This window comes from Panthera onca, chromosome F2 (assembly GCF_046562875.1).
Source record: "Panthera onca isolate mPanOnc1 chromosome F2, mPanOnc1 haplotype 2, whole genome shotgun sequence".
Lineage (NCBI taxonomy): Eukaryota > Metazoa > Chordata > Mammalia > Carnivora > Felidae > Panthera > Panthera onca.
This window is the reverse complement of record NC_138356.1, coordinates 82,792,074-82,818,870: the sequence shown is the minus strand read 5'-3', so window position 1 is coordinate 82,818,870 and position 26,797 is coordinate 82,792,074. Positions and strand designations below refer to the sequence as shown.

At 62.8% G+C, this 26,797-nt stretch overlaps 3 protein-coding genes across 11 annotated transcripts in view; 2 read left to right on the top strand and 1 right to left on the bottom strand.

The window, feature by feature from the left end:
• Positions 1–6,169: 6,169 nt before the first annotated feature.
• Positions 6,170–9,590, bottom strand: GRINA (glutamate ionotropic receptor NMDA type subunit associated protein 1). Its single transcript, XM_081792084.1, has 7 exons — positions 9,429–9,590; positions 8,096–8,453; positions 7,899–8,011; positions 7,630–7,830; positions 7,386–7,514; positions 6,993–7,136; positions 6,170–6,893 (listed from the first exon to the last, which is right to left on the bottom strand). The coding sequence occupies exons 2-7, from the start codon at positions 8,427–8,429 to the stop codon at positions 6,744–6,746; spliced, it is 1,071 nt and encodes a 356-aa protein (XP_081648210.1). The 5' UTR covers positions 8,430–8,453; positions 9,429–9,590; the 3' UTR covers positions 6,170–6,743.
• A 2,619-nt stretch (positions 9,591–12,209) lies between these two features.
• On the top strand, positions 12,210–17,000 carry PARP10 (poly(ADP-ribose) polymerase family member 10). The gene is made up of 4 exons (XM_081792083.1): positions 12,210–12,597; positions 13,304–13,917; positions 14,592–14,953; positions 15,610–17,000. Exons 1-3 carry the CDS (start codon positions 12,360–12,362, stop codon positions 14,940–14,942), a joined length of 1,203 nt encoding a protein of 400 aa, XP_081648209.1. The 5' UTR covers positions 12,210–12,359; the 3' UTR covers positions 14,943–14,953; positions 15,610–17,000.
• A 2,301-nt stretch (positions 17,001–19,301) lies between these two features.
• Positions 19,302–26,797, top strand: part of PLEC (plectin) — a 56,302-nt gene continuing 48,806 nt past the window's right edge. For 4 of the 9 annotated variants that reach the window (XM_081792074.1, XM_081792054.1, XM_081792053.1 and 1 more), the window contains exon 1: positions 20,586–20,784. In XM_081792074.1, the coding sequence (XP_081648200.1) occupies positions 20,592–20,784 (193 nt within the window). In that variant the 5' untranslated portion in view covers positions 20,586–20,591. Of the gene's footprint in view, positions 19,414–20,585; positions 20,785–22,278; positions 22,435–26,797 lie in introns of those variants that run through there. The other 5 variants (XM_081792050.1, XM_081792049.1, XM_081792047.1 and 2 more) reach the window with 2 other exon arrangements.

The following is a 26,797-nucleotide window of genomic DNA, read 5'->3' as shown; positions in this document are numbered from 1 at the left end:
CTGTGTAGAAAAGGCCTGAGACCACTCTCCTGAGAAAGGTCTTTCTGCAAGGCTGGCCCTTGGTTCTCATCTAGCAGCTTGATTTCAGGAGGATTCCCACAATTCCCAGAACTGATAGGCTGAAGGAACTCTGCCTAAGCCGTTCGTTCCAACGACATGGCTTCTGCTGAGCGTCTGGTTTCCTTCTGAGAGTCTGGGCGTTGCTACAGAACACGGGCAGAGGGTGCCTATGTGATCAGCCCCTAGAAAAACCTTGGGCGCTGAGTCTGCAGTGAGCATCCTTGATCGACAACATTTCACACATGTGATCACAGCTCCTTGGTCAAGGAATTGGGTTCATCTTGTGAACAGGGAGGAGACCCTTGAAAGCTTGCACTTGATTTCCTTCAGACTTTGCCACATGAGTTCTTTTCCTTGCTGATTTTGCTTTGTATTACTTCTCTTTAATAAATCCTAATGGTGAGTTGGAGTAGACGCTAAGTCCTGTGAGTCCTAGCGAATCACCAAACCTGAGCGTGGTCTTAGGGAGCCTCTGCCATAGTCCCTAAGCACTTGATGGTTTTTTTAAATGTATATATAGTTAATACGTACGTATATAGAGTTTTAAAATTTCACGTTCATAGCAGTGAACAATTACATAATGTTTTGAGCAATATGAGAATTTATTTATACGACACACCTTTACTATCTTACGGTTCCGTAGACGAGAAGTCTGATAAGTCTCGATGGGTTAAAAACCAGGTGTAGGTAGCACCGTGTTTGTTTTCAGAGGATCTCGGGAGAATTTGTTTCCTTGCTCTTTGCTGGTTCTGGAGGCCACATGCCTTCCTTGACTTGTGGTCCTAATACGTATATGACTTTGAATTAATTGATTTAGAGAGGCAGAGACAGAGGGAGAGAGAGAATCCCAAGCAGGCTCCACACTGCCAGCACAGAGCCCACGAACCGCGAGATCCTGACCTCAGCCGAAATCAAGAGTCAGACGCTTCACTGACTGAGCCCCCCAGGAGCCCCGCGTGACTCTTTAATTGTTGACCTTGTGTACTATGATCTCGTCAAACTCATTTGTTGGTTCTAGTCGTCTTTTTGGTAGATTTCAGAGGATTTCCTGTTTACGTGGTCGTGCTGCAATGAATAAATGTGCCCTTTTTTCTTGCCTTATCGTACTTGCTAGAGCCTTCAGTATGATGTTTTTGTTTTTGTTTTTGAGAAAAGTCACCTGACATCTTTATCGTTTTGGGTAGGAGTGCCAGGAACTCTTTACCATCACAGGCCTCTGGCTGCACAGAGTGGAGACGGCTCTGGGGTGGCGGTGGCCCTGGGGTGGCATCCACCACAAATCAGAGTGACACTTGTAGATTGTGTGCCAGCCGCTGCTGAGGTGGCCCGGGATTCTTGTGACGGTGGGCTGCACGCGAGAGGTGGACGGCCCCACTGGCTAGATCTCTGCCTCCCGAGCACCAGGACACCTTGGCCATCGGCCCTGGCCCCACGCTCACAGTTCTGTAGCACAAGGGGTTTCGGCCTTCAGATTCTGGGGTTCGGCACTGAGCGTCTGCCTGTGTCTCCCAGTCAGGAAGCTGGGGCAGTCCCACTGTCACTTGTGGCAGATGGGCAGACACCGTGACAGCTCCTCTCAGGCAGGGGCCAGAGAAGGAGAAGGCACCTGTGCCCAAGTTTCCCCTTTTCATAAGGGCGGCAAACACACTGGATTAGGGGCCCACCTTACTCCGGTGTGACCTTGTCCTAACTCATTACACCTGCTGTGATGGAATTTCCAGACAAGAACACACAGCGAGCGCTCGGGCTTAGACTTCAACGTGTGAGTTTTGGAAAGACGCATTTCAGCGCATGATCATGGGCTCATAACAGAACCTGGGGAACTTTACGAGGTCAGCATAACGCTTTTGTGTCAGTTTTGGTAGATTGCAGGTTGATGGATTACTGGTTTTGGAAGTTTTTCAGGCATTATCTCTTCAGACGCCCCTCTTCCGCTCTCTCTTTTCCTTCCAGAACCGCGCCTACCTTGCAGCCTCCTGCCCCATACCGGAAGCACATGTCTACGTTTTCTCTGGCCGTCCCTTCTCTCTCTTTGTGAGTTGGGATGTCTTCTATTGACCTCTGGGCTCAGTAATCCTTTCTTCTGACTTGTCTAATCTGTTCTTAAATGCAGCTGTTGAATTTTTAGTTTCACCTAATTGTAGTCCTCCATTCAGTTTGATTCTTTGCATAGATTCCAACTCTCTCGGGGAATTCTCCATATTCTCGTCCATGTTTCTCTACTGCCCCCTCCAATTTTTCTTAACGTATTAATCATCTTTATTTTAAAGCTCCCCTTTTTTTGCTACCTCCAATCTTTGAGTCACCCCCAGGTCTATTCCTGTATCTTATTTTTCCTCTTGGAAAAATAGTCATGTGGTCTTTTGAAACGCCTAGTAATTTTTAATTAAATGACAGCCTTTGTGTGTTAAAAAAACAAAACAAAACAAAAAAAAACCCTGTAGAGGCTCCCGATGATGTCATCTCCTTACCAGGCAGACAGAATGGAGCTGATTACTTTCAACCACTAGGGACAGAGCTGAATCCAGCCTGGGTGTGGTTCTGGTTAAGGGTCTGTGCTTTAGTCCCCCAGCTGGAACCCTCCAGGCTTTCAGTCAAAAGCCTGGGGTCTCACCAAGCCTCTTTCCCTCGTGGGTCCTGGATGCTAAGTCTTATTTTTTTTAGCACGACCTCTCCAAGTCCCGTGGCTGTAACTCTTCCCTCACAGCTGAGGTGGTCTCTCCTCACATTTGTTTCTTGCATTGCTGTTCAGCGATGTGTACTTAAAACTATAAAAGTATTTTATCCAGTATTCCTGTGTGTTAAGAGTGGGAGTTGAGACCCCAGATCTGGACTGGAAGTCCCTTGAAGGCATGTAAGGGGGCTCATCACCGTCTGCAGTGCTAAAGATGGGCGGGGTTGTGGCCTCGACTGGGGAGAAGGGTGGAGATAGGAGAAATGCCACAGGGTCGTGACAGCAATGGGGGTAGAGAGGATTTTTTTTTTAATTTTTTTTTTAATGTTTATTTATGAGAGAGAGAGAGAGAGAGAGAGAGAGAGAATCCGAAGCAGGCTCCAGGCTCTGAGCTGCCAGCACAGAGCCCGATGCAGGGCTCGAGCCCACAAACCATGAGATCATGACCTGAGCCAAAGTCGGACACATAACCGACTGAGCCACCCAGACGCCCCAGGATGGAGAGGATTTTGAGCCCATGCTAGAGTCCTCCCCAGACCGGGAGCTGGCCGGGCCACAGGAACGCAGGCCAGGGCGGGATGAAGGAGCACAGAGGGCACAGACTGGAAAGAGGCATTGCCACACGAGAACCTAAGGGCGTGGAGGTTGCCATTTCGGAGGATGTGGATGGTGTCACAAAGTGGGTCGGAGGGGTGAAGACCCCTGGGGGAAGAGGCGCCTTCAGTGCTGCAGACGGGAGCTGAGAAGTTGTAGGGAGAGGGATCTGCATTTTGGACACGCTAGAAGGTCTCCAGGGCCCCACACGCCTGAGACCGAGCGAAAACAGTCAAGAGACAGAATGTTTTGCAGGCGGAAGAGGCCAAGCTTCTCGGGCCGGGCCTCCCCTCAGTGCCTCCTCCGCCCCCGCCCTGCGCCTTCCCCGCGGGCCCGCACTCATCGTCCTGCCTCCACTCAAACCGCTGCCGGCCCCTTCACTGGAGGAAGTGCTTCCTCGCTGCCCGCAGGGTAGACTCCAGACTCCGGAGCCTTCTTTCCTCGGTTGTCCGCACCTGGCCCTGACCCCCCGTGACTCTGCACGCTCCCCCCTTTCTTCCATGCGGCCGTCCCAGACGTGCCTCAGTGCGCTCTCCCGGGCTTTCAGTTTTGCCGTCCGCCCTCCTGAAAAGCCTTCCCACTGACGCTGAAGCTGAGCCAAAGTCCTGAAAGCCAAGTCCGTCTCCGTCCCTGGTCCTGGGGCAGCCAGCGCCACGTAAAGTTCATGCATTCATCCTACGGCTGACGGCTGTGCCGTGCCTGGGCCTGCACCGGGTGCTGGCCCCGGGCGTTAGAGAGCTGGGGTCCTATGCCGGCCTCTCCGCGAGGCTCTGCACGGCCACTGGCCGTGTTGCTCGGCGAGGAGCGTGATGGAGGTGCGCACTTTGTGTCCGTTCATCTCTGGAACGAGAATGGATTTAACGCTGACCTGCGTAAATAGACATTTCGGTTGGAGAATAAATTAGCCTTCTTTGGCCTTAGTATAGTTGGCCATGACCGTGCCCTTGGGTGGAAGCTCACTGGACACGGCTGCACGTGCACAGGCCCAGCTTATGGCTCAGTGCGGCGAGGGGACCTCAGACCCCAGGGAGCCGCGGGGTCACAGGAGTGGTGCTAGAAAGGACCTATGAGGGGGGTTGGCCCTTCTGGGTGACGTGGGGAGGGCGTAAGGAAGCAGGGACTTGCTGCTGGCCCTCGTCCGGCCCCTGCCCCGCACCTCCAAACCCTGGCCGTCCCGGGGGAGCCGGGCGTGTGCTCCTCCAGCTCCTCGAGACAACACTGTCCCTGAATGTTACGCTTGGCCATTATTCCGGACTTTCGTTCACCTCAACCGATATTCTCCTTCACCACGTGAGCACCCTGTGTTTCTTCCTGGGCACGAATCCCTGATGGGTCTGTGAGCGAGCACTGAGCGGGTTCCTGCATGCTTAGAGGCCCGGGTAGGGCGGGGCACCTGCTCAAGGAGCCTGCAGCCGAGGGGAGGCGACAGAGGGGAGCCGTGCTGCCTGCCTGGCAGAGTGACAGAGGAGCACGGTGTCACACGAAGCCACCGTGGACTCCAGGAGGGGCCCCGTGGTGCACAGCCTTGCCCCGGGGAAGTGGGGCCTGCCTGGGGCTTAGGCTGTGCAAGGTCAGGCCTGGGGGTTGAGCGGCGAGGGGACGGGGGAGGCCAGCTGGGCAGCCAGCGGGCAGATGGCAGGGCCTGTGTGCTGGGCAAGGAGGGGCACTTCATCCCACTGGCGACCATCAGAGGGTTTCAAGCAGGCAGGTGTACGATCGGGGTTTTGGAAATACACCTGGCTGGCAGAGGGCTGGTGGATGTGAGCCCACAGGTAACACCTCCATGGGGAGGCCTTCCCTGGCAGGGGAAGGTGGGTAGGGAGAGGACAGAGGGCAGCTGTGGCTCTGGCCTGGGTGGCCGGGGTGGAGACCATTGGCAACGACACAGCAGCAGGTTGGCGGGGAGAACGTACTCGGTTCAGGCCCCAGTCGAGGTGCCTGTAGACACCTTGCAGTGCGGGAGTCCCTTCACAGACGCTGGGCTGCTGGGCCGGTTAAAGGATTGGGTTAATGGGCGGGGGGCTGGCGGGCGGAGGGGTCCCAGGAGAGGGTTCTCAAGCCAGGCTGGATGGGAGGGCCCTGCAGGGGGAAGGCCGTGGTGATCTCAGGGCAGGGGGCTCCTCTGAGGGAGATGGGCCCTGGGCCGTGCAGGAGCCCCTCTTTTGGGGCGTGAGGACGGGGACAGCTGGCTGGCCTCTGGATGCGCATCCTGGAGCTAGGGTGGGTGAGGGCCCGGAAGTGAGGGAGCAAGAGTGGGGGTGGGGTATCCAGAACAAGCTGGGACTGAGGCGAGGCCAGAGGAAGGTGCAAGAGGCAGGCCGAGGGACCCCACTGGCCAAGCCCCTAGTCTTTGTCCAGCTTTCTGCCAGGGGCTCCAGGCTGCAGGTGTCTCACGGGGACGGCATGGGGAGGTGCACGGCCTCTGACTGAGGCAGGCCTAGGCACTGGTGGGCACGCTGGGGCCTGGCAGAGCCGGACTGTGAGGGGCACCATGGGCCTGCTCTGTCAGTGGCCTGTGCTGCTCCCGGGCCCAGGGCAGGATGGTAAGGGTCTCGCAAGCCCTTCGTCTGTTGTGCAGTTCCCAGGAGGGCAGGGCAAAGTCACCATCCCCCGGCCCCATGCTTAACCTCAAGAGGCCTTCGGTTTCCCGTCCGAGTCTTAGGCCTAGACCTTATGATGCGGCTGGGGAGGTGGTGGGTGGGGTGCAGGTGGAGAAGGGTTGGCTGCTGTTCTGTCCTTGACCTCCCCTCCCAGCAGGCCAACCTGCTCCTCCCTCTACCTGGTGATGCTGAGAGCTTCTGCCACCCACAGAAGCGGCCGTGCCAGTGACGGGAAGGCAGAGAGCAGAAGGTCCCGTTTATTGGAATTTTAAAGACAGCAAGACGAGAGGAAGGCGCCCTCCTCCCCTGAAATACTCTCAATCTCTCTGCCCTCAGGGCTCAGCACAGGGACAAGATCCTCAGCCCTCAGGCCCCCAAAGGGCAGCGCTCGGGGGCGGGGGAGGGGAGGGGAGGGAGAGGGTTCTCTATGCCAGGCATGGGGGGGGGGGGGGCTGGAACCGGAGGGGAGACGTGCACCCGCACCTCCTGGCTTCACCCCTCTCCCCTGGGACCTGGTGTCGCCCCCAGACCCTGGGGTGGGCTGGCAGACAGGGCTCATGCAACAGTGAGTGGGCAGGAGGAGGCATGGAGACCTGGCCCCGCTGCCCTGTGGCGGGCCGGAGGGCTAGAAGGGGCCATGCTGGCCACGGCGGGTCCAGACAGAAGTATCTGCAGTATACACACAGGAGGGTCGGAGGGGGGGCCCCTCACTCCCAGGTGGTGCCCAGAGAGAGAGAGGGGAGGTATGATGGCACTGCCACACCAGGGGCAGGGTCCAGGCCATCCAGGCCACCTGAGCGGGGCCCGGGCGCGGGCTACTCCTTGGCGCGGCCGATGATGGTGAGGATGTACAGGAAGATGTTGATGATGTCCGTGTACAGGTTCAGGGCAGCAAACACGTACTCCTCCGGGCTCAGGGACAGCTGCTTGTTCCCCAGCAGCAGCTGGGTGTCCACTGCCAGGAACTGCAGGCGACGGCAACGGGTGCTGTTGAGGGACAGGCCTGCACGCTGCGCACCCCCCCCAGCCCCCCCTCCCGGAGGGCCCCCACCGCCTCGACTCACGCAGGTGAAGAGCAGGGCGCCCAGCGAGGCGTACACGATCTCCAGGATGCGGTTCCGGATGAAAATGCAGAGGATAGCAAAGATGACCAGCACCACCATGCTCACCAGGAGCACGCCCATGCACGAGGTGAAGTCGTAGCGGGTCTGCGGGCAGGGGGGAGAGGGGGCTCTGGGGGCACGCCCATGCACGACGCCCATGCACGAGGGGAAGTCGTAGCGGGTCTGCGGGCAGGGGGGAGGGGGGGCTCTGGGGGCACGCCCATGCACGAGGCCCATGCACGAGGTGAAGTAGCGGGTCTGCGGGCCGGGGTGGGGTGGGGGGCGAGGCTCTGGGTGCCGGGCCCCCGGGAGGCCTCTGGGCCCTCCGCAGCCCCGCCTTCGGGGGCCCCTCACCTGCATGGAGAAGATGACCACCGTGAAGCAGACGGTTGTCGTGATGCCCACGGCCATGATGACCGCCTCAGTGTTGTAGAAGCTGGCGATCATCCCCACCATGTAGGACAGGCTGACGGTCAGGATGGACTGTGGGGAGAGGGAGCCTTGGGTTGGGGAGCCGCTTCCAGCCCCCTACCCCCACCCTCCTGTGGCGGGAGCCCCACCCCCCCAGAACGTGGGGGCGGGGCAGGGGCGGGGTTACCAGTGCAACCAGGTTCCAGGGGTGCTTCCGCCGGAAGTCTCCGCAGCAGCTGAGGACGATGAGGGAGACGAAGAAGACTGCATAGGACACATAGTACGTCCACACGTTCTCCCGGACGAAGCCCTTCACCTCCCCGACAAAGGTGAACACGGCCACAGTGGACAGCGTCACGGACAGCTGCAGGGTCAGCACCAGGAACACCTGGGGAGGGAGCCAGCTCAGAGCCCCTCCCAGCGCGGCCCCCGCCCTCCCCGGCCTCTTCTGCCCACCTTCCGGATAAAGGCCTGGCGGATGCTCTTGTCATCCCAGTTGGTGGCAGGAAAGTCCTGGTTGTCGTAGTAGGACGGGGGACCCTCTTCATGATAGTTTCCACGCTGAGGTGCTGAGGACCAGGATGGGCTGGGTCAGTGCCACTGGAGGGCACCTAGAGCCCCTGCCTCCCCCCTGCTTCCGCCCCACTACTCACAGCCAGGGTCCTGTGCCGGGAAGGCCTGTGGTTGTCCGTAGGGGTTGGGGGGAAAGGGGCTCTGCGGATATGGCCCCTGCGGGTAGCCCCCTTGAGGGTAGGGGCCCTGAGGGTAGCCTCCTTGGGGGTAGGGGCCCTGAGGGTAGCCCCCTTGAGGGTAGGGGCTGGGGCCCTGGGGATACCCTGGCTGGCCATACGGGGAAGGCTGGAAAGGGGGCTGTGGGTAAGGGGCCCCCGGGTAGGGAGGCATGGAGGGCTGGGGTCCCCCAGGATATCCAGGATTGGGGGGAGGATAGCTGTCCCCAGACACCAAGAAACTCTTTTCATGGGGCATGGCCTCAGGTTCTGTGGTCTCCCCCTAGAGGAGAGAGAGAGAAGTCAGCCCTGCGGTGACAAGTCCCCGGAACCAGCCACCGCCGCCCCGCCCCACCTGCTGCAGGGAACCAGGACACAAAGGGGGGCACTCATGACTTTTGCCCCCAGGGGCACTGGCAGCCCAGCCTGAGCAGAAGGATCTGGAGAGCCAGTGGGGACTGGGCAGCTGGGCGCGGGGCCTCACAAGGGGCCGCTCTGAGACGACCCCAAAAGTGGAGGAGGGGACAGATAAGATGATGACTTCGTCAGCTTCGGGATTTTTGGCTTCGGTTGTTTCTTAGAAGCAACTGGAGGAGGTTTATCACCGCTGCTTGCGTCTCCTGGGTCAGAGCTCAGCCCGGGTCGGGACTGGGGGCGCGGTCAGGGACGTGTGGGGGTGTGCCCGGACCCTCCCCTTCGCAACCCGCCCCTTAAGCAGCTTTAAGGGGCCAGAGCCGGCGGCTATTTCTATCCCAGGAAATCCCCAGGCCATCTGTGAGCAGCGAGAGCCCTGACCCTTGTCCAAAGGCAGGCCCGACCGTCCCTCGCTCCCCAGGTGGGGGCAGCAGGCCCGGATCCGCTTGCCGGGGTGCCTGCCAGGAGGGTACGCCAGGAACAGCGGGGTGCGGGGGTGTGTGGGGGATGGAAGCGACCAGAGGGCGTGCGGGGGAACAAAGCAGGCGAGACGGCGAGGCGGGTGGGGGCGGCGGCCTCGGAGCCCGCACCCAGGGCGGGTGGGCCCGGCGGCCCGGTCGGGGGTGGGGGTGCGCTCGGGACGCGGGGTCCCGTCGCTGCCGCCCCCGCCCCCTGCCGCCCGCCGCCGCCGCCGCCGCGCCCGGCCCGAGCGGGCCGTGCGCCCCGGCGGGACCTACCGACTGACCCTCGGCGGCGCCGCTCGGCTGCGCAGGGCCCGCGCGGGGGCGGCCGGCCCGGCGGCCGAGAGGGTAGCCACGCTGCCTCGCTCGGGCCAGGGACTCACCACTCGCGGGGCGCCTCCGGAACGGTGCGCACGGTGTCCGGTGCGCGACCGCGCGGTCGATGGCGGCTGCGCCCGCACCCACACCAGCACCCGCTCGGCGGCCGGCTCGGCTGGGCCTGCGCCTGCGACTCGGGAGACGCTGCGGGGCCTTGTGACGGGGCGGGGCCGGGGGTGGGGCCGAGGGTGCGGGGCGGAGCCTGCGGCCCGGAGACGCTGCGGGGCCTTGTGACGGGGCGGGGCCTGCGGCTTGGAAGATCGCCGGGCTTTGTGACGGGGCGGGGCCGGGCGCGCGGGGCGGGGCCTGCGGCTCGGGAGGTGCTTCGGGGCCTCGCGACAGGGCGGGGCCTGAGGCCGGGGCGGGGCCTGGGGGCGGTGGAGCCGGGCTGCGGGCGGCGCTCTGCAGGGAGGGCCGGGCTTTTCCCGGTTGGATCCTACCCACTGTGGCCGCCTTACTGGCTCCTTTCCGGGTCCCAGGCCTGCGCCCTGCGTCCCGCCTAAGGGTAGGCTTGGGCCGTGAGGGCTGAGACCCTACAGACAAAGGCCTGGTCTGGCCGATTCGGCTCAGGGAGTTGGGAAATGGCTTCCTAAATCTGGCATATGCAGAGTCTGCCAAGGACTCTCTATGCCTCCTCGGTCTTAAAACATCGCTTTCTCTTTTCCCTTGCCCTTTCATCCGAGTCTATCCCAAACCCAGAGGCCTGATGGCTTAACTGCTCCATCCTTTCTAGCAACCATTGAGTACTATTTCCAGCGGGGTCCTGGGCCTTTATCCTTCCTGTCTTCATCACGTCTTTAGGTTGTAAAGGTGGCATTCTTAGCCCTGCTTCATTGCCAGGACTGGAGGCCAAGTCAGCGTCTTCCCTTAGCTTCAGCGGTCCTCTTGATGATGTGCTGACTGCCACAGCCATGGACAATTTCTGCAGCAGTGCCTGGGGACCTTCCTGTGCCACGGTTGGCCTCTCCCAGACCCGCAACGGCCCGGAAGATGTTCTCTCCTGTACGCATAGTGTGTTGGTTCAAAGTTTGAGACCCGCAGCTAGCAGGGGAAGCCCTGATCTCAAACTTTTGCACGTGCTAATGTTACAAACACACCCATCACAGTTGATTCCAAGCTACCACCGGTTTAACAGCTTGTTCACAAGAATTCCTGAAAGCGTAATGATCTGAGCTACCCCAGTACATTGCTGCCAGTGGCAGACCCTCTTCGTCAGGGACTCGTATACTAGGTAGGTTACATGGTACGTTAGGAGGTGATGAGTTCTACGAGAAGAAAAAATATAGAGCAGGCAGGGATAGGTTCAGGTTCTGTAGAACCAGAAGCTCATACAATTTGAGGGGCCCAATCTGAGAAAAAGAATTAAAAAATGACAAATATGAAGTTGAAGTCAGGGCCTTGGATGGGGCCTACGCAAGTCAGAGGTCCTTAGAGACTTTAGGTTCAGGTTAAATCTAACAATAAGGGTAGGGTAGGGGAGTCATGGGGGTGGGGGTCGGGTGGGAGAGGCCCATCCAGGCAGAGGGTAGGGCCCGTGCATGGGTGCTGAGGTAGGAGTGATCTGCTGCCTTGGAAGAAGAGGATGGGGGTGGGGACAGAGAGGGCACTGGGACCTGGTCAGGCAGAGCCTGGACTTTGGCTTTTACTGCGAGTGACTCAAGCTGTGGCAGCTGTTGTACCGCTTTACGAGGCTCACCCTGCCCTCTCTGTCGGGGATGGATAGTGGGGTGTGCAGGAGTGGCAGAGGGAGATTAAGAGGTTAGGGCAGGGATCTGGGGAAGCGACGATGGAGGCACAGGCCAGGGACGCTCGGTGTGCAACTTGAGGTGCAGGCTGGGCAGGTCCTCAGCCCCCTGGGGGAGTAGCAGGTGCTGAGGGGTAGACGGGAGGTAGGAAATCGAGAGCAGTCAGAGGAACGACTCTGAGAGGCTGAAAGCAGATGGGCCGGGGGTGGGGGTGGGGGCAAGAGTGGGTGTGGATCTAAGGGTGCAGCCTGGGTGAGGCCCGGCCCTGCCTTGGGCCCTGTCTGTCCCTCCATTTCCCCTGCAGCCAGCCGTGTCAGCAAAGTGCCTGCCCCTTCTAGGTTAGCCAGGATGACGACGAGGGCAGTGATGGAGTCAGATGGGAGGACCGGCAGGTGCACAGACGGGAGAGCCACAGGAAGGCGAGCAGAGGACGCAGAGCGTGGCTGTGCTGGGAGGGGCAGAGGACTTGCAGGCCGAGGACAGGAGCCGCTCGCCTTCGCTCCTGAGGCGTGAGGCCTAGTCACCTGCTAGGTGTGAGGGCCGAGCAGTGGGGTCTGCGAAGATTTCTGGAGAGAGGTGCCAGCCAGGCTGAGCCAGGAGCAGGCCTGGCCACCCAAGGGGAAAGTGACACCGAGCTTGAGGTCCCTGAGTGGGAGGCAATGACTCAAGACCCCCGGTGGCACTGAGTAGGGAGAGCGATTGGCCATTTTGAGGTTCACAGGGAGAGGCCAGTGGGAGTAGAGGACCCCCAGGGGCCACTCCCCACGCCCCACCAGCCTGTGAGCTGCGTTGGGACAGATGGGGCTAGTGGGCTGAGCTGAGGGGTCGGACCTGGCCACACCTCCCGGTCAGCCAGGGGCTCTTTGCAGGCACAGGAGCTGGGGGGAAGGGTCCTACAGGAGGGGCCTGCCTGGAGGAAGAGAAACACCTGGGAGGTGGTCCCAGCCCCCTCTCCCTTCTCTCCTGCAGTTTCACTTTTGTTTTCGTGCCCCAGGCCTTCTGCCTGCAGAGCAGACTCAGGAGTCCTGTCTGAAGGCAGGGGCTGGGGAGTGTGAGATCCCCGCTTCAAACACACAACGTGATAGGGGGCGGGGGCACGTCAGACAATGCTGCTGAGGGTCCTGGAAGGGGCTGGAAGGGGCAGGGTGGGACTGTGGCGCCACTACCCTTCCCGCCGGTCGGGCCCCAGGGATGCGGGGACGGGAGTGGGGTCCCCCCACCCTGTGGGGTGGTCACAGGGAAGGGGGTGTGTGGGGGGAAGGGTGGCGGGTAGCAGCGGAGCTCCGCGGGCTGCCCCCTGATATCGCGGACGAGGCGCTCGTGCTCTGCTTAGAGAAGCCGATGCTGGGGGTGGGGGACGGGGGGACCCCTGTGCGGAGCTGGCGGAGACCCGGCCGAGGGGGCGTTGGCACTTTTCAGGAGCCGGCAGGTGAGGGGGCGGGTGGAAGGGGCAGCCTGAGCGCCCTCTGCCGGCTGCGGGCTGCCGGCCCGACGCCCCTCTCCGCCCCAGCGAGGATGCAGCGAGGATGCAGCGAGGGTCGGGCCTAGGAGGGGCGCATGCTCCATGGTGCCGCCGTGTTCCCTTGCCCTCTGCTGTGCACCCCAGCGCCTGGAGCCGCAGAGCCAGACCCTGCTGCGTGCCACGGGGCACCCAGAGCATTCCCGCCATGCCCTGGACAGCCCCGGACCAGACCGGGTCCTGGCCCAACTGCCCCTGCCCTTCTGGGGGGGTGGGGGTGAGAGGCAGGACTGGGGCGGGGGTGCCTGTTGGGGAGATGCTCTGAGCCGACTTGCACCCTCCCCCATAGAGGTCCCCATCCTGGGGGAACAGGCCCGGGCCCGGCCCCGGGCCTTAGGGGGCTGAGGTGTCTGTCCCTGGCCTGGGTGCCCCAGGCCTGAGCTGCGTGTGTGTGAGGGGGCATCCTCCCCACGCCTGCTGCTGCTGGAGCTGTACCTGGAAAGTGTGTGTTGCGGTGGCAGGGGCCCCTGGAGGGCCTTCACAGCCAGCCTGGGCTCCTGGACACCACTGTCTCCTTCCAGCACTGGCAGGGGGAGTGGGGCTAGGTAGACTGAGTGGCCTACCCCTCCCTATCCCTCACACCGCGATGGCCCTCTGTCCTCGCCTTTCCCCCAAGTGGCCCAAGTGGTTCTACACCAGGACCACCGGCTGCAAGAATCAGAGCTGAGCCTCCTCCCCCATGAGCCTGAGAATCTTGCCAAGGACACCAGTGGAGGGGACTGCCCGGTCGAGTTGGAGCCTGGGGCCACTGAGCATGCTGTCCTGGAGGCCGGAGGGCCAGCAAGGGCACTGAAGGGTGCAGGGACGGTGACCCTGGGCTCTGAGGAGGCACCAGCACAGGTAGGAAGGAGCCTTTCTGCAGACAGGTCCTATAGGGTCTCTTGGAAAGGCTGGGCCAGTCAGCTTAGGGCTCGTGGGGTCACTGGGACATGGGGGCTGGTGAGCCTGGGGCCAGTGGGCTCTTCAGAGGAGGCAGGGCTGATGAGCCCGGGGTCTGTGGGGTCTCCAGGCCCAGCGGGCCCCATGGAGATTGCCCCAGGGTCTCTGGAGCATGTGGGGTGGGTGAGCCTGGGGCCTGCGGGGCCACTGCGGGGCCACCCGGTGGGTATGGCGCTGTCCCTGGAGCCAGGAACCATGCCTTTCATACAACTTGACCACGAGGACCTTCTTGCCGACCTGGGACGTGTTGCTGTCTTCCCGGTGGGAGGACCAGATCTGATGGGCTTTTGGGTGAGTGTCCCAGGAGCATTCCTCGCCTTTGGCTCTCCTCCCACTGGAGGCTCTGGATACCTTTCTGGTGCCCTGAGCCTGCAAACCGCTCCCCTCCTACCATGGTCCTACAGCTCTGGGGAGCCCTAGCCCCATGCCAGGTGGCGGAGTAGTTTCTGCAAAGTCCGCTAGGGGGCATTGTCTGTCACGTGCTGAGCCTGAAGGCCCAGAGCAGGGCCAGGCTCCTGGGTGGCCCAGACCCAGATCAGCGCTTCCAGGCCGGAGGCTCAGTTCCAATGTGTCTTTGGGACAGAGCGTCTGGCGAGGGCTGCCCTGGACACAGACCCTGAAGAGGTAGAGACGGAGGCCACCCTGCCCCTCCCCTGTCCCTCATCACAGCCCCAGGTGTCTCCCCCACTCTTGCTCAGAGGCCTGGGCGGGGTGGGTGCCTTTGGGCCCTGACATTCCCTCCTAAAAGGTGGACCCAGTTTCCAGGCCCTCTCTGGCCACTCCCACACCCTGTGGCCCCAGACAGTACAGGCAGTGACTGGGGGAGCATGACACTGGGGACCCCAGCACATCCCACGGCCCTTTGTTGACCTCACCATCCACCTTGCCCTACACCCGCACCCATTTTGTGGCCCTGCGCCCGTAACGTTCTCTCCACCTTTCACTTGAATTATCCTTTCCTGCAGCCGCACCCTGGCTGGGCTTGGCCACTGACCCAGAGGAGGTCCGAGGGCCGGTGGCCACCCTGGAGGACCCCGATGGGGAGGGCTGGCCACCTCCAGAGCCGGGGACAGAGAAGCCTGAGGGGGAGTCTGCACCCAGGGCCGGGAGGGGCCTGGGCGGCCGCAAGCGGAGACGTGCTGGCCGCGAGCGGTCCCTGGAGCTTCAAGGCCGGGCGGCCCAGCAGGAGGACGCTGTGTGCCGCAGTGAGCCCTGGCCCTCTCCTTGCTGGATCCCCTGTGTTGGAGGCAGAAGATGGGCTCCCAGGTGGGGGGCACTGGTGGCCAGGCCTGGCTGGTGGCGCGTGTGGCCTTTGAGCAGGATGGGGGTAAGCCGGAGGGAGCACTAGGGGCGTTAGAGGTATGCCTCCGGGAGGAGATGGCGGGGTCCTGGGGGGCATGTCGCCTGCAGAGCTAGACCCCGTCTGGAGCGGTGCCGTGGTGTGAGTACTGCCCTTGACGGTGACCGCGCCGTCCTCCATGGTATTGGGACACGGCGCCGCGGGCTGGCCTGCAGTCAGGGTTTGGCCTTCCTCTTGGCAGCTTCGTGCCCCCCCCCCCCGCCGTGAGGCTGTGCCCCGGATGGGGGAGGGTGGGGTGGGCCGGCCATCAGGGTCCAGTGCTCTAGCCGTGGCCCGGAACCCCTTCCTGTCCGGGCGTCAGCGCCACAGCAGAGGCTGAAGGGGCCCTTGGACGGGCTGGAGTGTCTTCCCTGACCCCCTGGATGCTGCTCATGGCAGGGTGCGCATCGACTGGTCAGGTCCACGCTCCGTCTGGCCGGCCTCGTGACCTCCTGGGTCATGGCCACCACTTTAGCCTGGCAAAGCCTGCGGGCTGACACTCTTGCCTGTGTCGGGGTTGGGGGACGAGGCAGCATGGGGCTCCCGAGCCCTGGTTCCTGTCCGGAAGGTTTTCACAGTCTGGGGGGGGTGGGGCAGGATCTGACAGGCCTGAGCCCGGGGACCCATTTTGCCGATTCCGGCAGGCCTCTCCCTGCCGGGTTCCTGGTCTGAAGCATGGGGTGGTGACGCCATCTCGCGGCTACCGTGAGGATTGCTCGTTTCACAGACAACGTGCCCGGCGCCGTTCTGGGATCTTCTGCCTGCCACAGCGTCTGCCCCAGCAAAAACAGGGCTCGCTGCAGTGTTTTTACTTGCCTAGATGTGGAAACTCTGAGCGTGGGTGTGCCTCAAAGACCGGGAGCCACCGGTGGGGAACCAGCGCCCCGAGCTGACAAGCAGCAGGACGAAGGGCGGCCGCAAGGTGAGGGCAGGTCTGAAGATGAGCTGGCCACTTAGGAAGGAGGGCAGGGCGAGCGCTCACGGCCCGCAGACAGGCACGCGGGAGGGGACTGTGGAGCCCGGCTCGTCGCTGAGGCACAAAGCTGTGGCCTTCCCCCGACCTGGCCCAGACACGCGCCACCGCCGGCCCCACCGCTCTCCTGCAGGTGAGCACTGTAACTGGGGGAAGTGCTTTCCCGCCAGGTCTGGACTTAGCACTCTAAAAGCGGAGGCCCCGCTGCCCTCACCCCTTACTCCTCTGTGGGCTCAGTTCCTCACACGCACATGACTCCGCCAGGGAGCGCCTCTGTGACTTTACACGGCACACTCGAACTTCCTCCACGGAGGACGAGGACAGTGGGCTTCCTTCCCCTCCTGGGCCTCCCCTTGCCTCTGCCATCACAATCTGGTCAGGTACGTTACTTTCATCATGTCACCAAGGCCGACCGACGTCATCTTCTGTCTACAGCTATCACGAGGCTCCGTGTTTGGGCCGTACGGTGATGGACATACAGCGATAATGAAAAAATACTCACCGTTAAACCGCAGAGGCAACAGGGAACTGAAATCCTGGTTGTTACAGCTGTGTTGCATGAAAGAATACTCTGGGGCTCAAGGACTCGTGGCACTTAATTTTTTTTTTTTTTTTTTACTTTCTTCCTGTTTTCTGGGTTGTGCTCGGCTGCTGGGTGGTGCCTGGCACCCCCTTGTTCCCTTCCTGCAGATTCTTCACCTGCTTAGTAGAGGTAACTCCTTGGGTGGGTAGTAAATATCCTGGGCTCTTACATCTATTTTGCCTTTTACCATTACAGGTCATTTGCATCTATCAGTTGATATTGGAATAACTCCCCCCCCAATGACAGTTGCCAGGTGTTAGAGACCTTCCTGTGAAGCTGAGTATGTGCCGCGAGTTCTCGTGTACCCGAAACTGCTTGTTTCCTCCCACCGTCTGTAGCGTCGCTGGCTACGGCATTCAGGGCCAAAGTGTGTCTTCCCTCAGATCTTTGAAAGACAGCACTCTTTTTCTTTGCTCTTAAACAGTTTGTCGTTTGGAAAGCTAAATAAAAATCCACTTGTGGTCTCTTAGCATCAAGCAGTTTTGTGACGAGCATGTGGATTTTTTCCCAAGATTTTTGTCCCGTTTGCATGTAGACTTTGGGTGTGTGTGTGTCTGGAGACTGGCGAAGTTTTCTTTTGCTTTGAAAGTCGGGGCGCCTGGGTGACTCAGTCGGTTAAGCGTCCGACTTTGGCTCAGGTCATGATCTCACGGTTCGTGAGATCGAGCCCCGCGTCGGGCTCTGTGTTGACAGCTCAGATCCTGGAGCCTCCTTCGGATTCTCTCTCTCTCTCTCTCTCTCTCTCTCTGCCCCTCCCCCACTAGCACTCTGTCTCTCTCTAAAATAAATAAACATAAAAAAAAAAAGACAAAGTGTGACTTGCAAAAAAAAAAAAAAAAAAAAAAAAAGTTGAAGGTTCCCCAGCAGGTAGGTGCCGGGGATGTGTCTTTCTCGGCCCTTCGTGGATCCTCTCCATCGGCAGACGCCGCCTTCAGCATAGGGAAACTCCTCCCCGCATGCCCTCACTTGCTGGCCGCCACCTGTGCCCCGTTTTCTCGCAGAGGCCCGGTTGTGCAGGCCTTAGACCCCTGTGCGGGCCGCCCTGTCCCCACGGGGCCCCCACCGCTGGCTCCGAGTCACGCCCCCTGACTCCACTTCCTGATCTCGTCACCCGGTCTCCCCCCTGGACTCAACTCAGACGTTCCATTCTCCATGTTTTCAGACTATTTCCTTTTCACAGAAGTCAGTCTTGTTTCACGGATGTGATATTCTTTTGCACCCCCCTGAAGAGGTGAGTCAGAATTTCTTCAGAAGCTCTGTCTGGGCCCCTGAACTGGCCCCCCACGGCGGACAGCGGTCTTCCCAGTGCCGAGAGGTCCAGGGCAGGCCTCGGTGTTTCAAGGGAAATCCTGTGAGCAGTGGGCGCCTAGCCTAGCTTTTCTCTGCAGGGGGCCTGGATGCGGGTGCCGAGTTCTGGTGGGTGCTTGGGTTTGCCCACCCGCAGGCCTCGGGGCCCACCCCGGGCAGCCAATGTCTGCCTGGCCTCCGCAGCTGGACACAGCATGATAGGTCTCCCTAGACCCTGGCTCCACCAAGAGAAGGCTCTTGATTTCTCAACTTTTGTTGCGGTGGCCCAGCACGTAGGGCAGGAGGCTCTCCGGAGAGCCTGGCCCTGACTGGCTTCCCAGCAGGTGGAGCGTGTGTGGCACCCGCTGCGGTGGTCTGTGAGAGGCGGCCGGTTGAGCAGGTCCTGTACCTGTCACATGGCGTGGGCAGTCCTTGAGCTGACATCTGTGCTCAGGCTGTAGCTACTGCAGCCTCAACAGTGAGACCGGGCAGCGGGGACGCGGGCTCTGCTGATGCCTGGCGACCCTGGCCCTCAGCTGTCCCCCCCTCCTCTCACAGGCACGCTCTTTGGGCAGGGGAGCAGGGTGCCCCTCCCTGTCGCTTCAGGACGGCTACTGGCCCCCCAACGCTGACGGCCACAAGGTGGTATTCGGGCACTGGTGCTGGCAGGTGACGACAGGCCGTTGAGGCCTGCGGGTGCCCCCTCTGCGGGCCCCTGGCACTTGCTCCTGGGCTGCCTCCACCGGCCCGGGATCTTGGTCACCTTTCACACCAGGCTCCCCCAGGGAACCCGGCTGGGCTCTTGGGCCACTCTCCAGCCACCTAACCCTAGAGCCCCGTCCTCGCTCGGCCCAGCAGTCCCGGGCGCCCGGCTCCCCGCGGCTCACAGCCCTGCTGGCCTCTCGGCTGCCTCCGCTGCCCCTGGGGGCGCCCCTGCCTCCGGCTGCTGTGCGTGGACAGGTGGGTGCCGGCACGGAGGGCCAGGGCTGTGTCCCCGCTTGGGGCCGGCCCAGCCGCCAGGGGTCAGCAGAGCCCGGGAGGAGGGTGGGCCAGCTCGACACCGCCCACCCCGGCCCGACCTAGCCCGAACGCAACTCTGTTGTTTGAATAAACGTGTTTGTGAAACCAGGCGGCGGGGCCTTCGGGAGCTCCCGGTCACCCCCGCCCCCCGCTTGGGGGGCGAGGGACCTCGGCGCGGCTGGAGGCGAGGGCCGAGGGGCAGCGTCCGTGCCTCCTTCGAGGCGGCCCTGGGCGACGGGCCAAGGCGCGACCCGGCGCGCACCCCTGCGACCCCACGTCGCCTTAGTGTCACGCACGCTCTCCAACAACGTCTCCTTGCCGACCGGCCCGCCCAGTACGCACGGGGAGGGCTGCGCCTGGCGGGAGGGGCGAGCGCTGCTCCGGCGCTGCCCTCCGAGCCGGACGCGCGTCCCAGCCTCGGTGAGGCCCCGGCCCCGAGCGCGCTCGGGCGCTGCCACCGCACGGGCGGCGCTCGGCAGGGACCGGGGCGGGGCTCCGGGCTCGCCCCGCCCGCACAGCCTCCGCGGCTCTCCTGGCCCAGCAGTCGGGCTGCGGCGGCCGAGCCTAGCCGAGCTGAGCCACCAGGCACGTAGGACCGGGGCCGGGATGGAGAGGCGCGCAGGGTGCGGGAGCTGCGGGGTGGGATTGGGGGGGGGGGGGTGCTCTGCGGGAGCAAGGCGTCGCGGAACTGGGGCTGCGTCGCGGCCCATCCTCCCTCGGGACGACACCACCTCTGCGCGCCCCAGACTGCGGAACTGGACGGGCGGTGCCCCGAGTGTGGGCAGGAAAGGCTGCCGGGGCGGCGGGGTGGGGTGGGGGGAGCGGCAGAGGTGCCGGAGAGCAGCCTGTGGGGGGCGGGGCGGGTGGCCCCCAGCTCGGTGCCCGCTGCCTCCTCCCCAGCCCCGAGCCCAAGGGCGGAGGCACAGAGCCCACATTGTGCCCCCACCGCACTCCACCCTCCGGGACAGAGCCCCATTCACCTCCCGCACGCCAGCGCTCCGGGGACCGGGAGCAGAGCCGCGGGCACGCGTGGGTGTGCGTGCGCTCCGGCAGCCGGCGGTGCGGGCGTGCATGAGGCGCTGGGCGGGCTGCCGGAGGGGAGGCCGGGCTCCTGCGGCCCACGCCGCTGCGGCTGCAGGTATTTATAGGCTTTCGCTGCGGAGACCGAGGTGGGACTGCACGGGGCTGGGGGCGGGGAAGGACGACGGGGGTGCTGGAGGCTGAGGCTCGGAGCTGGGAGGCGCAGCGCCAGCGACCAGGCGCCGGGGCCGGGGTCCTTCCCTGACGGCTGGCAGAGGGAAGGCAGTGCGGTCCTGGCGGTCCGGCTTGCCTGCTGATCGGAGGTGTAGAGGGGACGTCCCGGTTCGGGTGGGAGCCAGTGGACGCTAGTGTCTGAGTGGTGGGATGAGCCCCTGGGTGACAGTGTGTAGGTGCCCGTATCCTGGTGAGAGACAAGGGAGTGAGGTCAGTGTTGGAGGAGGGGTGTCTTTGTGCGGGTGTCCCAGAGGTGAGCTGGTCGGACGGAGGCCAGTTGTGGGTGGGAGCAGAGTTGTCAATGTCTGGGATGAGGGGGGCGGTCAGTATGTAGGTGAAGCGGGACGAGGAGGTGTGAGGGGGGTGGTCAGTATGTGGGTGAAGCGGGACAAGGGGGAGTGAGGGTGGAAAGGGTGCGGTCAATGTCTAGGTTAACGGAGCGGCTGGTTAGTGTGCGGTATCCGCCTAAACACAGAGGGTGACCCCTCCCGCTCCCTCTCCAGGAGGCCATGTCGGCCGAGGACCACGAGGTGCGGGCAGTGGCCGAGGATGCCAGCGGAGGCAGCAGCAGCTCGCCCAGCCCCGGGGACACACTGCCCTGGAACCTGGGGAAAACGCAGAGGACCCGGCGAGGTGGAGGTGGCTCCGGGGGCAATGGGAGTGTCTTGGACCCTGCTGAGCGGGCAGTCATCCGCATTGCAGGTAACGCCGAGCGGCCTCGTCTGTCCGATTCGGACATTAACCCTGGCTTTTGACTGAGCTGTCTGCGGGCGCTGAGAGAGGGCGAGCTGGTCCGAGGGCCCCGGTCTGTGGCAGGTGATCGCAGGCAGCACAGCGCCACCTGCTGGCACCCTCTTGTCAGCTGCAGGGGGCCTGAGGTGGCGACCGCGGCAGGGGTGCCATCATTGGCCTCGCAAGGAGCCAGGGCCCGGATGCCCTGACACCTTCTTGGGCTCCTGCGGGCAGAGCCATCTTCCGGGCCCCTTGGTCTGCTACCGCTGGCGGTGCGTGGAAGCACACAGGAGCGGGAGAGGAGGGGCCGCCCGGTTGGCTAGCGTGGCAGCCCCCCGGGGGGATTCGGGGTCCTGCCTCGCCCTCCAGCAGCTGCTGCTCGGGCAGGCGGGTGGGAAAGGCCAAGTCGAGGCCCCCGAGAGTGTGGGGCGGACGGCTGGGGAGTGGGTGACCCAGGGCTGGCGGCCATCAGGCAGGATGTGCTGGGAGAGGGAGGAGCCAGCTGAGGGTCTCCCCGACAGTGGCTGCAGTTCTGACCCCCTTCCTCTCTGCGGACAGAATGATGAGGGCACCTGGACGGGATGGCTGGCCCCTGCAGGAGGCCCGGAGGGCACCCTAAGGCCAGTGGGGACAGGCCTGGAAGGCCAGCTGTGGGGCAAGGACGGGACTGGGGGCCGTGAGGGGTTGTGGGTGGAGACACAGGCCAGAGGTCAGGGAGATGCCCCAGGACAGTGGGTGCGGGCGCAGGACCCGCCAGGCTTCAAGCGTCACATACGGATTTGAAGGATTTTTACCCACTGGAGAGCAAATCGTGGATGTCCCTCTCAGGCCTGGACCTTCCTCGGGGTCAGCCCCTGCCCTGGGGGAGGGGGGGACTTCAGCAGTCCCGGCCAGGAGCTGTGCTGCGGTCAGGGCCGCAGGGCGCGACCCTCGCGCACGACCTTTGTGCTAGGACGGATTCCATGACCGATTCTGGTCACGGGGTAGCAGCCCTGAAGGCTGGGGTGCAGTACTGCCAGGGGCGCCCCACCCGGACCGTTGTCCCCCGGGGCGACCGGGTCTGTGCCCATTTCAGGGGCGGGAAAGAATTTGTCTTCTGTTTTTACCAAACGTTTTGTTTTCTTTCCTCCGCAAATCGCCTATTTCAGCCTTTTCATACTTACATGTTTCGTCCTGGGGGCTCTTTTTACCTCGAAGACACCGAGTCCTCAGCCTCGCGGCGGGAGGGCGGAGGGGAGCGGCGCGCCGGGGGGGGGGGCGGCCAGGTGAGGTCGCCGGCGGGGAGGGGCCGCGGGGCCTGGGACCCGGCCGGGGGCGGGGAGGGGCGTGCGCCCCGGGACGCGCGTGGCCCCGCGGCCCCGAGCCTGCCCGGCGCGGCCCCGGCCCCAGGGCCCCTCGCCCGGCCCCGCCCCGCCCGTGGGGCATCCTGGGTGCGGGGGCGGGGCGGGGCCGCCCCTTTGAGCGGCGCGCGGCCGCAGGGACAGTGGCCGCCGGGGCTGGAGGCCGCTCTGCGCCGCCGCGTCCCGCGCCCGGGGATGGCCGCCCGGCTGCCGCCCGGCCCGCCGCCCGACGAGCTGGACTTCATCCAGGCCTACGAGGAGGTGCGGGAGAAGTACAAAGGTAGGGCCCCGCGCGCCCCGCGGGCGACCTGCTGTCCGGCCGGGGCCCCGGCGGGTCCTCCGGCCTCTGACCCCTTGTCCGCGGCCGCCGGTCCGATCGCCGCCCAGCCGGAGCCCGGCCCGCCCGACACCCGCGGGCTGCGGCGCCCGGCGGAGCCCCCGCCGTCATGCCCTTAATAGGGCATCTCGCGGTGCGGCGGTGGGGTGGGCCGCGCCCGGGGCGGGGGCTCGCGGGGCCGGTGTCCAGTGTCCCCGGTCTGAGGCCAGCAGACACGTGGGGCCAGGCTGAGCTGTCCGCTGCCCCTCGGCAGGGCGCCGCCCCCGCGTGGGGTGGGGGCGGCCGCCACACCTGGCAGTGGGTCACATACTTGTGGCCTCTCCTCACCTCCCCAAACTGGCCAGCACCTAGGCTGACACCCTCCCCTGGCAAGGAGCTCCTCACAGCCCTTCTCGGTCCCCTGGGGCAGGGGGCAGCTGGGGGCTGGGGAAGACAGAGCAACCCTCTCTTCCTCCTCAGAGAAACTGGCTCTGTGGCTTTGACAGAACCCCTCCCCCTCCCCCTCCCCCCTCCCCCTCCGCCCTCCCCCCTCCCCCCGGGTCTCTGGACCTGCCCAGGGCCTCACTGCCTGTCAGCTGCCTGGGTCGCTGGGCTCTAGCAGGCACCAACGTGGCCCTGGCTCCTGGCCCACAGAGGCTTAGGGCCCTGAGAGTGAGCGGCTAGAGAGGGTCGAGGTGGGGGCCGTGGGCAGAGCTGACCAGAGCTGTTTCCAGCTCCACGTGGCTGGTTTTGCTGGCTCTGACCCCAAGGGCAGCTCAGGGAGAGAGGTCCTGCTAGGGCCTCGCTCTCTACCCGGTGCCCTCACCCAGGCAGGGAGAGAGGTCTCACAGGGCCTAGGGCTCACCCCTGCCCGGCCACCCTCCCCTCACGGCCTTTGCTTGATCTCTGGCAAGGTGGATGTGCTGTGTGGTTCTCCAGCTAGTCTGCCTGGTGCTGGTAGAGGTGATCCTGTGACAGTGGGCTCCTGAGGGAGGGGGGTAGTTACCCAGAGGGCCGGCCGGCCGCTGCTCTCACCTTCCACAGCTGGCCTAGCCTTGGGCTGGGGTGGGGGTCCCCCTGGATAGGTCCCGGGCAAGGAAGCAGCTGCCCGCGTGGGCCACAGCTCTCTGGCATACCCTGGGACAGACTGTTTATGAACTGGACACTCCAGTGAGGATGCCTACACAGAATAAATAGTGGCCCGTTCCAGAACCTTCCTTGGTATGATCAGGTCGCAGAGGTGCGTGCGGTTCCAGAGCCTGTCCCAGGCATCAGTCTGCGGCATCCTGGGCTGAGTGGCCGTGTTCCCTCTGCTCCCTGGGGTGGAGTGAGCGCTGACAGATCCCTGGGGGTCCCATCTCAGCGCCCGTGCTCCCTGGACTCCAGGTTTGGTGTCAGACACACTGGGCTGTCTCAGTCTGTGTCCGCATCCTGGATGTGGTGGACAGAGGTGAAGAGGGCAGAGGGCAACTCTCGCCTGGCTGTTGCCTGTGGGCGCAGGGGCACCTTCCCGAAGCAGACCTGCCGGTGCCATGGGGCAGTTCCCTGGGCGCGTGTGGCTCTGGCGGCTGAGCACTGCTAAAGTAGGGTAGCAAGGCGGGGCGGGGGGGAGGGGCATCCGTGCAGGTCTGGGAGTCAGGAGAACTTCTGCGTCATACGAGGCACCCCTGTGACTCCTTAGCCCCTCTGGGTGAGGGACGGGGGGATGCCTGTGGCCAGGCCAGGGCCACCGCCAAGGCCAGGAGCAGCCTAGAGGAAGCCAGAGGTGGCTGGGCCATGGCCGCAGGCCTGACCATTGTGAGCCCCTTGGACCACGGAGGACTGAGGCCCATCCTGTCCCTGGAGGTGGAGGGCTTCCCCCAGTGAGGGAAGGAAGGCATGGCGCCTGATGTCAGCCAACGTGTGGGTGGGGCGGGGGCCAGAGCCCTCCTCTCCTGGGGCCTGGCACAGCACCAGCTGTCTCTGCCTGGGGGACTGCCACCCAGCCCTGCCCGGGCACTCCTGGTCCCTGCTGGGCCCACGGAGGGCTCTGGCTTCTTTCTGCCTCCCGATTTCTACCCCAAGCTGGCACTCACTCCCCAGCCCCACCCCTGCCCTGCTCCTTCCCCATCTGCCCCTCCAGAGTGTGGCCACTCAGCCCCTCCCCCCAGGGATAGTCTCCCTCCCCAGTCCCACAACACCCCAGGCGCTACCCTGGACGTGTCACTCATTCCTGGGCTCTCCCCCTGGAAATCCCCGGCAGTGACCCTGCATGGTCACTGCCCCTCCCAGAACATTCTTAATTTCCTGTCCGCCTGAGCCCTCGCCCCTCCCCATCCTCCCTGCCTTCTGTCCGAGGCAGATTCCATGTGGGGCAGGAGTGGCTGGGCCCGTGGCCAGAAAGCTCTGGGGGCCCTATGGGAGAGCCTTCTGTGCTGAGGGGCTGTGTGGAGGGGTCCCGACCCCCAGCTCCCCACAGCCTGGCCTGCCGCAGTTCAGAGGCTGGGTGTGGGAAGGGTTTGGGGTGCAGGAGAATCCAGGTGGGTCAGGTGATTGGGGTAAGGGTGTTTGTAAAGGAGTGGCCCAAGTCCCCCAGTAGTGGCGTGTGCGGGGGGGGGGGGGGTCGGGGGCCATGGGGTCAGGGCAGGGAGTGGGGAGTGGGGCTAGCCAGGAGGGCCCGGGCAGCCAGGGTGGAGACTTCAGGCTTGTCCCATCAGGCTGGGGGCAGGGCGGTAACAGAGTCAGCGTGGGTCCAAGCGTGGGTGGCGCTTGGGGTGCCTTGGGGTGTCGACAAAGCTGCTGTGACGGTCCCGGGAGGGGCAGGGCGTGGAGAGCGTAGGGTAGTATGGCGGCAGGGCCTCCAGGCAGGGGGTTGGAAAAGGTGGCTCTGGAAGGTCACTGGGAGGGGCGGTCATCGTGTCCACGGGGCACGTGCCCAATGCCTGTCTTCTGCTTTCTTAAGACTCAGCTGGAGGGGCTTCCCCAGCTCCCTGGCAGGGCTGCCGTCACGCCCGGCACCTTCCTCACATGTCTCACCTTTTCCGGTCCTGGACTCTGAGCTGGGTTATGTGTGTCCCTGGCACCAGCCCCGGGCCCTCAGCCAGCATTTGCAGGGTGCTCGATGGGTGAGGGGGTGATAGCATGGGGTGGCATCTTTGGTGGCCAGAGCTCAGCTGGAGGGAGCGGAGGCTAGCAGTTATTTGGGCTTTGGAGAGCACTTTTGGTCTGTGTTCACTGTCAAAAGTAAAGAAAGAAAAGAAAACAAGAAAGAAAGAAAAGAAAGAAAGAAAAAGAAAAGAAAGAAAAAGAAAGAAAAGAAAACAAGCAAGCACTATGGAAGTACACAGAGAAACAGTTAAAGTCACATGTCTGGCCCCAGTCTCACTGTGTGTGTGTGTGTGTGTGTGTGTGTGTGTGTGTGTGAGAGAGAGAGAGAGAGAGAGAGATCAATGGCTTGTAGCGTGTTAATAGGCTCATGAGACCACCACTATAGTCAATTCCAGAACACTTACATTCACACCTCAGCCCCTGGCAAACCCTGCTCCACCTGCCGTATCTATGGATTGGCCTCTGTTGGCCATTTCATATAAATGGAATCAAACCATTTTGCACCTGGCTTCTTTTACTTAGCCTCATGTTTTCAAGGTTCGCCTCTGTCGTAGCATGTCACGGGACTTCATTCCTTTTTCGGTGGAGTAATACCGAATGGCGTGGACCCCTCAGACCTTGTTTGTCTGTATATCAGTCGGTGGACGTTTGGGTTGTTTCCACCGTCGGTTATTATGAGTGATGCTGTCCTGAACGCTTGTGTGCAAGTGTTGGTGCACGCCTATGCTTTCACCTGCCTTGGGTAGGTCCCAAGGAGTGAGTTTGCTGGGTCATGTGGTCATTCTTTTTTTTTTTTAATTTTTTTTTTAATGTTTATTTATTTTTGAGACAGAGAGAGACAGAGCATGAACAGGGGAGGAGCAGAGAGAGAGGGAGACAGAGAATCTGAAACAGGCTCCGGGCTCTGAGCCGTCAGCACAGAGCCCGACGCGGGGCTCGAACTCACGGACCGTGAGATCATGACCTGAGCCGAAGTCGGACGCTTAACCGACCGAGCCACCCAGGCGCCCCTCATGTGGTCATTCTATGTTTAACTGGTAGAAGGGCTGCCAGACTGTTTTCCACCCAGCTGTACCCTTCTGCGTCCCCCTGAGCGGCGTGTGAGGTCTCCAATTTCTTCACGTTCTCGCCAACACTTACTATTATCTGCCTCTCAGATTATAGACATTCGATCCTAGCAGGTGGAAGTGATATCTCGTTGTGGTTGGGATTTACATTTTCCGGTGGCTAATAACGTTGA

Excerpts from the sequence above, each read along its gene's own strand:
- GRINA (XM_081792084.1), bottom strand. The coding sequence starts at position 8,429 with ATGCCCCATGAAAAGAGTTTCTTGGTGTCTGGGGACAGCTATCCTCCC. Across the intron at positions 7,515-7,629 it reads CCTGGAACCTGGTTGCACTG|TCCATCCTGACCGTCAGCCT; the intron begins GTAACCCCGCCC and ends CTCTCCCCACAG. Across the intron at positions 6,894-6,992 it reads GCGCCCTGCTCTTCACCTGC|TTCCTGGCAGTGGACACCCA; the intron begins GTGAGTCGAGGC and ends CGTCGCCTGCAG.
- PARP10 (XM_081792083.1), top strand. The coding sequence starts at position 12,360 with ATGCGGGGACGGGAGTGGGGTCCCCCCACCCTGTGGGGTGGTCACAGG. Across the intron at positions 12,598-13,303 it reads CACTTTTCAGGAGCCGGCAG|TGGCCCAAGTGGTTCTACAC; the intron begins GTGAGGGGGCGG and ends CTTTCCCCCAAG. Across the intron at positions 13,918-14,591 it reads CAGATCTGATGGGCTTTTGG|CCGCACCCTGGCTGGGCTTG; the intron begins GTGAGTGTCCCA and ends CCTTTCCTGCAG.